Genomic DNA, 13,655 nt, shown 5'->3' on the forward strand with positions numbered 1-13,655 from the left:
TGCGCTACCAGGGGAGGCCCTACTCCCTTGTTTTAGTGAAATAATTTTCCCTCAAAATTTTAAGGCATTAATATTTTGGTTTCTAGCTCCATCTATTGCTTTTGAAAAATCTGATGATAAAACTGATTTTCACTTATTTATATGTGACTTGTGTTTTCTATTTGGAAGATTTTAGAATCTTTTGTTCCAAGGTTTTGAAATTTCAAGATCATGTGACTCAGTGTGGATTTTCCATATATGTGATCATTCCTTGTAATAAGAAAATTCATATCCTTCAATTTTGGGATATGTTCCATAGTAATCCTTTGATTCCTTAATTTTTATCTTTTCTATTGTCTTGATACAACACCTGTTTTTTGATGTTGAACAAAATTTGGAGCAATTTTTCCTGTATTCTCATGTTTTATTTTTTAAGATTTTCTTATCTTACATTCTAATCCTAAATATTTTTATTTCTTATATATTTTAAGGGCTCTTAGATATTAAAACACAGGTTACTATTTAATTTCCCCAGACAGGAATTCTCCCTTCTATTCTTTTTTCTTTTTTAAAGATTTATTTATTTATTTATACAAGCACTGGGTATAGTCAGAAGCAAAGGAGGGTGAGAGAATTCACCAGAGCCAGAGCGGGGAACAGAACAGGCAGACTGACGAAAAACACTGCTCAGGGGAGCAGCGGGCGCATCAGGAGAGGTCTGTGTGCCATGTGGGACCCTCACCAGCTGGCCAAGAATAGAACTGGAACTGCAGAGGCTGTGGGCAGCTTCCCAGACCAGAGTTCAACTGCTGCGCCACCGGGGAGTCCCTCCCTTCTATTCTTAATCCTCTCACAGTGAAATTATTGCAGAGTCATAAAATAAGCCAAGAGGAAGCTCTTCTTTAGGATTTGGAAGTAGACGCACAGTAACAGTGGACCTCCATAATAGGAGGGAGGTTATGAAACTGTGTCAATTAACAAAGCCCAACTTTATTTCAAACACACCACCCATACCAAATGCAGCCTGGGGAGGAGATATCTGGTGAGTTCTTTGTGCAGACTTCTATTGAAGTTACCTTAGTCTATCAGTTTGTTCCCTTCCCATTTTTCCATATTAACTTCCTTCTCAAGTGTCTGACAGAGAGTTCACCTATGTCATCAAATTGTCACTAGTATACAGCAAGTAACAAGCTGTAAGGGATTCCCTAGCACATGGGGGTTTTCCCTATGTGAAGTACATTTTGTAAAAAATCTTCATTCATATTTACTTGGCAACCTTAGCATTAGCTGATAAATGTGCTTCTTTTTGCTCATTGCAAAATTTATTTACAAGCAGATTTCAAAAAACTTTTGAGTGCAACAAAGTTATTTAGAAGATAACTTTTAGTTAGTAGTCTTTAATTAGTCTTAACTTCGTAGTCTTTCGTAGTCATTTTCCTCCTGAAGATATTACTGTCATCACATGAAATTAGTGACACAATGCAGAAACTGGCACATAGAGGTAACAGTTTGAAAACTGCCCTAGGATTAGTAGCACCTATTTGACTAATACCTAGTTACAGAAATAAAAAACAACTGTAAATGCAACAAAATGAAACAGGCAATTACGCATATAGAATTTTCTATGGAATTTTCACATCATAAATACTATCATATATAAAAATGTCAGTGATACAAAGGAAAACATCAAATGAATACCAAAAGACTAAAAATTTTTATAAAAAAAGGGGTCATATATGGGATAAGGTTAAAATGTAAATATACATAATGATCAGAGAGATAAGGTAGATGAATGGACAAATTTGTTTTGAGAATTTCAGAGACTGAAACAAACAGAATATATGCCTTCCTTATAAAGGACAATCACACATCAGGGGCAGTTGATTACTGTCATGGGGAAATAAATGCTAACTGAGTACAACCAGATAGTCTGATTTTTCCAGAGCCCAAAGTCTTATTTTTTTTTTTCTTTTATAGAGGCATGTTTTATTTATTTATTTGTTTGTTTGTTCATTTGTTTCGTTTATACATGCACTGGGTACAGTCAGAAGCGCGGGAGGGTGAGAGAATTCACCAGAGCCAGAGCAGGGAGCAGAGCAGGCAGAAGGACCGAGGTACACTGCTGAGGGGAGCAGTGGGCGGCAGGAGAGGTCTGCGCGCCATGTGGGATCCTCCTCCGGTGGCCGGGGAGCAGCCGGGGATCGAACCGGCGCCGCAGTGGCTGCGGGCAGCTTCGCAACCCAGCGCTCAACTGCTGCGCCACCAGGGAGGCCCAAAGTCTTATTTTTAAATGTTGACAGCAAAGAAATAAATAAACACAATGAGTTATATGCTTTCCTGCAGAATCTAACCTATGAGATATTCGTTTGCAGTATGACAGATAAATTCATAAAGCAATTAATCAAGATTTTCTATGGACTTTAGTCTTCAAAACACACTTGAATGTATATTATTTCCTTTTAAAAAGTTGCAACCTATTTCATTTCCATAGTGAAATATTTTTTAATTTTTTAAAATTTCGTGGTACAATTTAAAAGATTTTATAAATATTTTAACTTCTTGTATATACCCAATAGGTGAGAGAAAAACTTGGATAACAAAGCAGAAAAATGATAAAGACTAGGCAATATTCTCATTTAGGATCAACAGGAAAGTCACAAAATACACAAAGTCAAAACAGTTTACCTGTATTATCTTTCTGAAAGGGTTTTTTCCTCACTGATAAGGCTGCCTTGCTCACTGCCCGCTTGCTATAGATCCCCTCTTTATGTTTAATGTTAACAGTGACTGCCAGGTCATCATCCCGTGTGCCTAGCACCTGAGCAGGAAAGTCTGGAGCAACGGCATCATTGGATCCTACAGAAAAATGGGGAATTGGTACAATGAACAGAAATATACATGTAAAATCGAACAACAGCAAAACTTTACCTCTATCTGTTGTAGGGTTATCAGAAGATGTCCATCAAAACTGAAACTTGATGTGTACAATAAATTGCAACAAAACAAAATAAGCAGATGACATGAGAGATGACATAGGAAGATAAACTTCTAACTCAGGAAGGTTGTCAGAGGAAGGAGAAAACAGATTGTACCCTTGGAAAATTCAGACAGGAAGAAACATACTGTAGGCAGAAGTAACAGCAAAGTAAAGGAGGTAGGAAAACAAAGAGTATATGAGAATAGACACTGTCATGGTCAGGCTGGATTATAGAATATATTCAAGAGAGTGGTAAGAGATAGTGCTAAGTAACTATCAGAGACAAAATTTAGCAAGGAATGCAATTCCAAGTTAAAGAGTATAAATTTTATTGTACATTAAGTCAAGATCATTAAAGATTTTTTAATAGAGGGAAAATAGAGCCTCCCTGGTGGCGCAGGTGGTTGAGCACAGCACTGTGAAGCTGTCCGCAGCCTCTGCAATGCCAGTTTGATCTCCACCGGCCGCGGAGCAACCCACATGGTGCGGCAGACCTCTCCTGCCTCGCCCGCTGCTCCCCTCAAGAGTGTATTTCAGTTAGTCTGCCTGTTCTGTTCCCCGCTCTGTCTCTGGTGAATCCTCTCACCCTCCTGCATACCTGGCCTGTACCCCGGTACTTGTATAAATAAATAAATCTTTAAAAAAAAATAAAAATAAAGGGAAAATATAATCAGCTAAATTTTAGGAAGATCAATCTGAAGATAATTCAAGGAGGAAAAGAACAGAAAAATGACATAACGAATTATTAATGATCCAATGAAAAAATTTTATTTTCTTTAAAAAACATTCTAATATTACTACAGACACTAGTTTGCTACAGACCCTACAAATAGTAATTTGTCCATCTCACTTACAAGAGGCAAAAGAACATCTCTGGACATATGGGTTTGTCATAACTGTAGAATTATCTTTCTTCTTCTAGTCTAGGATTCTGTACTTTACGCATTTTCTAAGTACCTAAAATGTACATGGCAGTAAGAAATGGCTTTATCCCAGTCTTTTTTAAAGATTTATTTATACAAGAACTGGAGTATAGGCCAGATGCATAGGAAGGTGAGAGGGTTCACTAGAGACAGAGTGGAGAACAGAACAGGCAGACTGACGAAATACACTCCTGAGGGGAGCAGCGGGCACGACAGAAGAGGTCTGCCATGCCATGTGGGACCCTTGCCGGCCAGCCGGGATTGAACCGGCGCTGCAGAGACTGCGGACAGCTTCACAGCGCTGCACTCAACCACCTGCGCCAGCAGGGGAGGCCTGGGATTATCCTAGTCTTATCAGTACTATGTAAATATAAGTCATGAAGGGTTTTTCTGTACAGACTGCAAGGATTCTACTAAGCCTCTAGGTCAAATATACATATTATATTGGACTCTTCTCAGCTTCTGTGGCATAAATTTCTCTTATTTGCTTACTACTTTCTGGTAAATGTTTAATATTCTTTCTTCCAGCAATTCTCTCAATGCTGGAGTTACTCAAGGGGATAGAAAGAACTGGATTCTCTTCTTAGGTAAACTTATCAATTACCAATGTATGGAACGGGCAAATGCTAATGAATCAATAAACATGTATCTCTTGCTCGGGCGTGTGAGCTTCAGATTCCGGCATTCAGGATGGTTAGCCTTAAATATGTTTTTTGGTGGAAATTAGAAGAAGACACCCTTTGCTATATGAGCTAAGAAAAGATAGTTTTCTATTCTCAACTCCCTCACTCTCAGATTATTAATAAATGGAGGATGTGACTAACTACAATTTCAAATATACATAGCTACCATATTTATTCTTTTATTGATGCCTTTGGTATATTATTTACAGAGAAAATACTTCTCAGAATAAAGTGCAGCACCATGAGTCACTTTCTCCTTCCAACACCCATCATTGTCTGATTCTTCTCGAAGAAGAGAATTAGTCTCCAACTAGAATGACGACTAAGGGATGTGAGTGGTTAACAGGACACTTAAAGACACCTGACCTGATTTCTATTGATACAAACATTCTGTCTTCAGAATTAAGAGACGTGAAAGTGAGAGAGGTATCAAGATTTTCCTATCTACAGTTAAGTGAGATTGCTTTATTTCTGGTAGACTAAGCACGTTTTTAAAATCATATCCTTGCAGGTAGTAAAAATGTCTTCGTAGTTTCTGAGTATAGGTTTAACAATAAATCCTAACATTTGATATTATGAGCATTTTTTGTGGTACTTTTTCAATAAGAAATTAGGAGTAGTTATACCAAGGGCTTTATACTCAGTTACCACTAGATACTAGCTTGGTCCTCTTAATAGTATCAAAAAAAATTTTGCCTAAGAGACAACTTCTTTCTGTGCAATTTCTATACAAACAAAGGTATCTATTGACAAATCATGAAAAAGGAAAAAGGTGCATCTAAACTGAACCATGGCATCTCCTCAATTCAAAATGTCATCTTATCAGTCAAATACCATACCCTATAAACTCGGTATTTTTACTGAATCCCCACAGGAAACATTTACTGATTTCTTCCAGAGGGCGTTATTTGTTTTCAAAATCTGCAATTTATCTACGGTGATCTCACTAGAGTACTATAGGATATTAAAAAATTCTAGGGAAACAACTGTGATAATTGATAACTGGTATATCCTATATAAAACTACTAGAGCTAAGGTAGTTTAAAGTTTCAAAGAGATTGCTATACTCTTTTCAACACTGGTTTTTCTTTGCAAAGCTTGATTTTTGACAGTTTCTCTGTAGGAGTGGGAAATGAACAGTAGCTGTATCCAATTTCATGTCAATGTTGGAGAAACTGTTTCAACTTTGCATAGCTCAGTAATAAGTGGTTATTTGTGAACAAAGTAAAGTATTTCCTTTAAAAATCAAAACCAAAAAGACCTAACGTTTTTATTAACTTGTTAGCTCAAAACAATTAAGTATTCATCATAATAACTTGTATATTTATATGCATTTCACACAATGATGAAGGGGGAAAATCACTGAGACACTGAAGACAGTGTGAACAGAGAAAATCTAGAGACATTTGTGTTAGATGGAGTCTACTAACCCAGATAAACAGTAACTGTCCAATAGAATTTTCTTTTCTTTTTTTTTTAAAGGAAAGATTTTGTTTTTAAAGATTTATTTATTCATGCACACAAGAACCAGGGTACAGGCCAGATGCGCAGGAAGGTGAGAGGATTCACCAGAGACAGAGTAGGGAACAGAACAGGCAGAATGACTGAAATACACTGCTGAGGGGAGCAGGTGGCGAGACAGGAGAGGTCTGCCTTGCCATGTGGGATTCCCCCGGCCAGGATCGAACCGGCGGTGCAGAGGCTGCGGACAGCTTCACAGCACTATGCTCAACTGCCTGTGCCAACAGGGAAGGCCCCCAATAGAATTTTCTTTATCAAATATTTAGTAAATGCCTAAATGTGTGTCATAATCTGACCAAGTAACTCATGTATCCAAACCAGAGATTGAAGCATGAAAAGCGTATTTCACTGCAAGATAAAATAGCATTGAGCTTTCCAATGTCATCCCAGAATTAACCAGCCAATGCACAGGTAAAATTGAAAAAGAAAAATTTTTTAAATAATTTTTCTGCATAATACCTGAGTGGGAGCTCTCAATGGTGGTGTCTGATTTGGAATCCAGAGATGGAGGAATCTGGCTTAATTGGGGAACATAGTACATCTTTGTATCCCCAGAAGGTTTATATGGCAACAGTGACGGCTGGGCTAAGGAGATAAAGATGAGAACAACTGATAAGAAATCACTTATTAATTCATCAAACAAACATTGAATACCTTCAATATTACCACGCAATGTTCAAAATTCTTAGAATACATCAGTGAACTAAACAGAAAAGTACCTATGCTTTCAAGAAAAAACTATTGTAGCATTCTAGGGGAGAAGCATTCTAGGGGAGAAACATAAATTATCTAGTATTCTAATAAATCAGGGATATGAAAGAAACAATGTGAAATTGCTAAGGGAAATTATGAGTATTGGGGAAATTGAGACAGTATGATGTTTAAATGGGGTGGTTTGGGTAGGTTTCACTATTTTTAGCAATCTAAAATTGCATATAGATTACTCTAAAAGTATAAGCATATTATGTTATATTGAATCCAAACTCGGTCATTGTTGATCCCCACTACTGGGTCTAGCCAGGGAGAAGTTGGCTTATGTCAAGAGAACAAAACAATGTTTGGAGGAGAGAATAATTTAAACAACAGAAAAGAGTGCCATAGTCTCCACTTCTATTTGGTCATTGCTGTAGTCATTATTGCTAAAATACTGATTTATTAATTTTCTTCCTCCATTAGTGTATATAAAGCTTGATAGTAATGGTTAAATTTACCATTTAGTTTAAAAGTTGCAGAAAATGAACAACTGGGCAGAATTACAAAGGACCTAGAGAAGAATGGCTATCATTTAGAGATGGAGAATTCGAGACAGTAGTGACTTTTTGAATCATCAGTTACTTTATGTTTGGATACAACAGTCCTAAGGTTACTTTGGTCAGCCTGCCTTTGGGGGAAGAAGCAACAAAGTAATAAATAATGGTTACTTCTGGAAAAGATACTAAGCATAGGAAAGGGTTAAAGAAGAAAGTTCAACTATAAAATTTGCTTCTCCAAAAATATTGCAACATATTACTGATAAGGGATAAATATTCAAGATATGTTCATTATCATTTCTAATAAGAGAGATGCTGATTAAATCTGTAATAAGAGGCCATATGGTGAGAAAGGGACATATTAGAAAGATCGCAACAAGTATGGGTAAGGATGAAGAGAAAAAGGAACCCTATTAGACTGTTGAGAATGTGAATTGGTGCAAATTTTATGGAGAGCTATCTAGGTTTACCTTAAAAAACTAAAAATGGCAATACATATTGACTGGCAATCCCATTCTTGGGCATATACCCACAGAATTTGAAACCATCAACAAACAACCCAAATATTTCACAGTGTTCACAACAGCATTATTTACAACAGCTTAAGATATGGAGCAGCCCAAAAGTCCATTGACAGATGGCTGGATCTAGAAGATGTGGTATATACACAACATGGAGGAATATATAGCCACAAGAAAGTATGAAATGCAGCTATTTTAAACAAAATGGAGGGAAGTAAGAGAATCATGTGCAGCAAAGTTAAGTCAGAAAGATAAAAACAAGTACTGGACATTTACAAATTCAATAACATAAAACACTTTCAAACTCCAGTGGACATCAATAAACATCCTAAAGGTAAGGGCTGGAGAGGAAAAAGAATAAGGGGATACAAAAGATGGAGGTAGGGGAAAAAAATGTTAAAAGATATTAGTAAAAATATTTTCTTCAAATTGAATATATAAGCATATAGCATTACAATGAATTTTAATTCAGAGTAGTGGGAAAATAGTCATATGTGTAACATTATTTTTTTGTACTTTAAAACATTTTCATATGAAAAAAATTGCACTTTTGAATCCACAATATTAATAATGTATTATTAAGCAAATAATTAATCCTTTAAAAGGAATCCTTTTCCTCAAGTACCTATAAGCAAAGGTAAAACCTTTACTAACATAAATTACGGCCTTTTATAGATTGATCCATTTGATGTGAGTGGAGATTTCAGATACACCTTCACAGTTATGTTTCCCTAATTGTGCTTCTGCCAGAACAACAACATATCCCAGGGTAGCTACTGTACCATTAACCTGGGTCTCAGATTGCATCATATGGAATAAATCCAAGCCATTTCCGCAGACTGGAACAAGCTAGGCAAACTCTAATTGACCCACAAGCTTTCAGTGAGAAAAGCAAGTATTTTCAGTTATAAAATACTGAGATTTTTTTAGGTTATTAATTATATGATAACACTGTAGTAAAAGATTACTGATAAAGGTGCTCTTTGTGATATTAAACTATAATTTGGGGGGCATACTCTTATTTCACAATAAAGATGTATAAGAAGTATAACCATATTAATATATATACTTATGCAAATTAAATTCAGTGCTATTTAAATACCAAACCATACAATTTTCCTTATCATTTAGGCAAATCCCATCTATATCTACATGTTAATAGTTTTTGCATAAGTAAAATATTAAATATATTTTGAATAGATTTATACAACCATTAAATACTTAAAAATTAGCAATTTAAAGTTTTCACCTTCATTTGGCAGAAAAAGGAAACTTAATCATTAACTATGCTGTTATTGGTCTGAAAAAGAAAATAACTTACTCTAATTTTAAAGGTTACACAAGCACTATTGAAATATCACTGTCTCTATAGTATACACACTCTAATATAGTTATGGCAGAGACTTAGAGCTGTTTATCAAAATCCATTTCTTCTATATCCTGGAAAACACAGGTAAACTATGTCTAATCAATGATTTTCAGACACTTCCAGGCCTAGCCCATAAAAACCTCCCACATATACTCCTCCATTGCTTTTTGTTCCTACCAGTTAACTGTGCCAATGAATACAAGGTAAGGTCATCATGAGTTCCATGTTTTAAAGACAGCAGGTCATTGTCAACCTGGGTCCCTGGTCATTGTCATAAACAATAAATAAACTGATATTGTGTTTGTACTATTATGAATTTTGCTATTTAGTTATACTTACTATAACACAAGATGCCAATAGTTTACCTACCACCTAAAATTGGAATTGTCATTTTTAAGCTTTTATGATCTACTTGCATTCATATAACAAGTATCACGACATGAAAGTATGCCAATTCCAAGCAGAATGAGTTCCATATATGGTGTTCACTCCACTAGAAATTAAGATTAAAACAAATAATATTCTCTTCATAGTTATGTAAATAATGTGTGTATGTGTGTATAATCACATGTATCTTAATACTTAAAAATTAGAATTCTGACAAGGAAGATACAAGTGACAATTTTCTAAGATAATTACACCAAAAAGTTGGTAATACGACCTAAAATGCAATGACATTTTCTTACCATCTGGGCCACGAGAAACAGAAATCTGTTGGATTGAAGATGAGGAAGCAAGTTTGATGGGAACTTTGCTGAGCATCTTCTGGGTTTTAGGCTCTGGAATTGCATGTGCAAGATCTGTATCATTAATAAATATCTCAGAGGAAAGCAAAGTTTTATCTGGACTTTCTGTTGTTATCTGAGTGACTGCATCAGACGATAATTTTCCAGAAAAGGTTGAAAACGGTGTCTTAATCTCCTCTGAAGGTCTAAACAAAATAGACAAAAGGAAATAGCAGGTCATATCCCTGACTTATCAAATATCATAGTCTTTTTCCAAAATATTCAAGGAATATTTAAGTAATTTCAAGGAGTATTTTGTGTAGACACATCAATCTCAAATGGTTCTTTCTGTTAAACTTCATTTTCTTATATACTTTTTATTTGTGATTATGCATGAGCTTACTTTTATTTTAAAAGCTTTTAATTTCAATTCAGAATGCTATTAAGGAATTTAGCTGTATAAAAGATACTCTTCAGTTGATGTGAAATATGTGCATTTCTTCTTAAAAATTTGCTAGAAGTTCACTATAAATTAGAGTATACAAACATAAACAAAACCCAACACCTTCCTTCAAGGAGTTTCTGTTTTGGGGCAGGGGCAACAGTTTTTTAAGGTTGCAGTTAAATATTAAGATTATAAAACATTCATATCAAAACAGAATGGAATAAACAAATGATTGAATAAATAATAGGAAGAGAGACAAATCCTGCCTACTGAGGAATTTCAAAAAATATGTGTATGTTCTGTAACCTTAGGATGTAAAGTTTAAATTCTCCCACCCCACTTGAGTATGGGCAGGACTTAGGGGCTGCATTCCAAACAGCAGAGAAAAAGGAGAAATAGGAAGAGTAACTTTGCAATGGAGAAACCTGGCAAACACAAACATGACAATCCCAGTGACGCTGATTCCCTTCATCAGTGATACGATACATATATTGCATAATCTCTGCTGTGATGTGAGAAGATACTTTGCTTCTGTGATATTCTTTACTAAAATCCACAACTCCAGTCTAATCATGAAAAAAAAAAAAAAAAAAAAAAACATCAGCCAAAACAAGACTGAGGGATCTTCTACAGAATACCTAACCAGAACTTCTCAACATTGCTAAAATCATGAAAAACAAGGAAGGAATGAAGAATTGTCTAATCCAGAGAAGACTAGTAACTAACTGACATGATAGCTCATTAAAAGGAATGTGATACATTGGACTGGGTCCTGAAACAAAATGGTCATTAATGGAAAAAATAGTGAAATCCACATAATAGCTAACAGTAATGTCAAATGTTGATTTCTCAATTTTTGACAAATGTACCATGGTAATGTAAAATGTAGAAAGTAGGGAAAACTGGGAGAGGAGTATAATATGTTTGCATCTTTTCTGTAAATCTAAAATTGTTCAAGAAATGTTATTTTTTTTTAAATGGAGTAATTCAGGATTTTATTATATTGTATTAATATTGATATAACAAAAACAGAAGAACTTCTAGATTATGCCCTATCTGTTATTCACTAACTGAAAATGGCAATTATGAGAAAGAAAATAGGCCATTTTCTCTTAGGAATACAGGGGCAAAAATCCTAAACAAAATATTGGAAACCAAATGTTATATGGGCACAAGAGTATTCTGTGGGCTTCCTTGCTTTATAACAAATACACACAAGTAATGTTTGTGTGAATCCTACCAAGATCATTTATTCCAGAAATACAGGTAAGCATTCAAAAATCAATGTGCTTCACCACATAAATAAAATAAAGGCACATGACCATGTCAATATAATCAGATGATGCATCTGATAAAATTCAGTAATTATGAGTAAAAACTCATAACAAAGGGAAAACTACCATATTTATAGTGAAATATGGAGAATGCTCACTGTAAGATTAGGTACAAAATAAGAATGCCAACTCTTACCATGCCTATTTTTTATGGCACTAGCAGGAGGGCAGGAAAATGAGTCATAAGGATAATAAAGGAAGAAATAATTCTGTCATTTTTTATATTTGATATTAGGCACATAGACAACCCAAAACAATCTGATAGCTTACTAGATTATAATTAAGTTTTTAGAAAAGTTGCTAGATGATATCAAATTTCTAAAAATCCACATTTTTCAGTGTCAGAAAAGTGGTAAAATTAAAAGTAAAAAGATATGCCATACACAGTCATCGAGTATCTAGTCATAAGTATACAAAAGACGTAAGAACTCTAAGTGGAAAACTATTAATAGAGAGAACATACAGGTAATTTCTCTCACAGATATAAATTATCCATAGAAAGAAACTAAAGATGACTTCCACTTCCAGGCAGGATGTAATAGATTGCCACAAGCCACCATACCTATTGCAACAAGCAAACAAAATGGGATACATTACAAAACCATAGTTAACAGTATCAACTAAGATACTAGAGAGGGGCATTTTGGAGCTTCTGGGAGGGGCCTGTTATAAGCACACATACAACACTGCAAAAGAAAAATCATTGGATCTTTGATGAACCCATGGGTTGGTATGATGGAAAGAAATCTAGCAGAATGCCGAGTTCACTTCTCCCAGAGGATATTTCCCAGTGTTAGGTTGGTATGGGAGGGTGGGGAATTGAGTCAGAAAAGCAAAGTGAAATCTCCATCATAATTATGGCACTAATAAACGACCAAGTCCCTAGACAGAGGGATCTCTGACAAACAAACAATTAGGTCTTCTCCGCAAGGTATCTGTCAGATTTTGAACTTGCATAAGGCTGGAGGCTAAACAACTAACGTCTGAGGGAGAGAATTTTCAATGGTAAGGAATTAGAGACTTATCAGACTCCCAATACAAAAACAGAAGTGCCACCTTCTAGGAGGTAGAACGGAGAAACAGTAATGTCATTTGCAATTTTTGAGTGCGTCTGAGATAATTTTTCACTGAGAAAGTTTAAAATAACAAATGGGTAGCTGCTCTTCCCTTACATTTGCCATATTACAAATCTGTGCAGAATGAGAGTCTGTAGAGGTGAACTCGAACATCTCAAAGAGTGAACTATGTTACCATATTTAATACCAAAGAATCAAAGACCTGTCAGGCATAAAACAAAACTCCAGAGAGGTCACACATCAGGAAAAATCATAAGTAGACTGAGTCAACCAAAGCGCTAACCGAGATCTGACTCAGTAAAATACCTGAAATGAATGAAGTAATTAACCACTCTATCTGATTAATAGAGAAACAGGCAAATCCTCTCTGGCTAATGGTAATAACATGCTCACTCTCTGTGATTTTTGTATTTACAATGTCCAGCACACAATCAGTAAAACTTGTAAGGCAGAAAAAAAGTAACTAAAAATCGAGAGAAAACAGATAGAAATGGATTTATAAAGGATTCTATACATTCTATTTATATGGGATACTAGAATTAGCAAAGGACTTTAAAATGACTGTTACTTTAATAGGAATAAAAGATGGGGGCAGTAGATTAAAATGTAGAGAATCAAATACAGGCAAATAAAATATAAGAGAACTGATCATCAACAGACCTGAGGAAATACTAAGAGAAATTTTAGTAAAATAATCCAACATAGCACAGTCCTAATCCAAAATAATAGAGCACTTAAAGTGAGTGTGTAATAAATACATACATATATAAACATGTCTTTTTTATACACATATGCTTATGTGTTATACAGTTATATAGTATTATATAGTTATATAGTGTTATAGTGTTATAT

General features: G+C 35.1%; 1 protein-coding gene across 1 annotated transcript in view; it reads right to left on the reverse strand.

The window, feature by feature from the left end:
- The window catches only part of ALMS1 (ALMS1 centrosome and basal body associated protein), a gene marked incomplete at both ends in the record, with an annotated part of 137,681 nt that overhangs the window by 42,553 nt on the left and 81,473 nt on the right, over positions 1 to 13,655 (reverse strand). Inside the window, 3 exon segments of the mRNA XM_084234837.1 lie at positions 2,665 to 2,835; positions 6,543 to 6,668; positions 9,910 to 10,154. Coding sequence (XP_084090963.1) covers positions 2,665 to 2,835; positions 6,543 to 6,668; positions 9,910 to 10,154 — 542 coding nt within the window.

The sequence above is a fragment of the Talpa europaea genome, assembly GCF_964194135.1.
Source record: "Talpa europaea genome assembly, chromosome: 6".
NCBI classification, from domain to species: domain Eukaryota; kingdom Metazoa; phylum Chordata; class Mammalia; order Eulipotyphla; family Talpidae; genus Talpa; species Talpa europaea.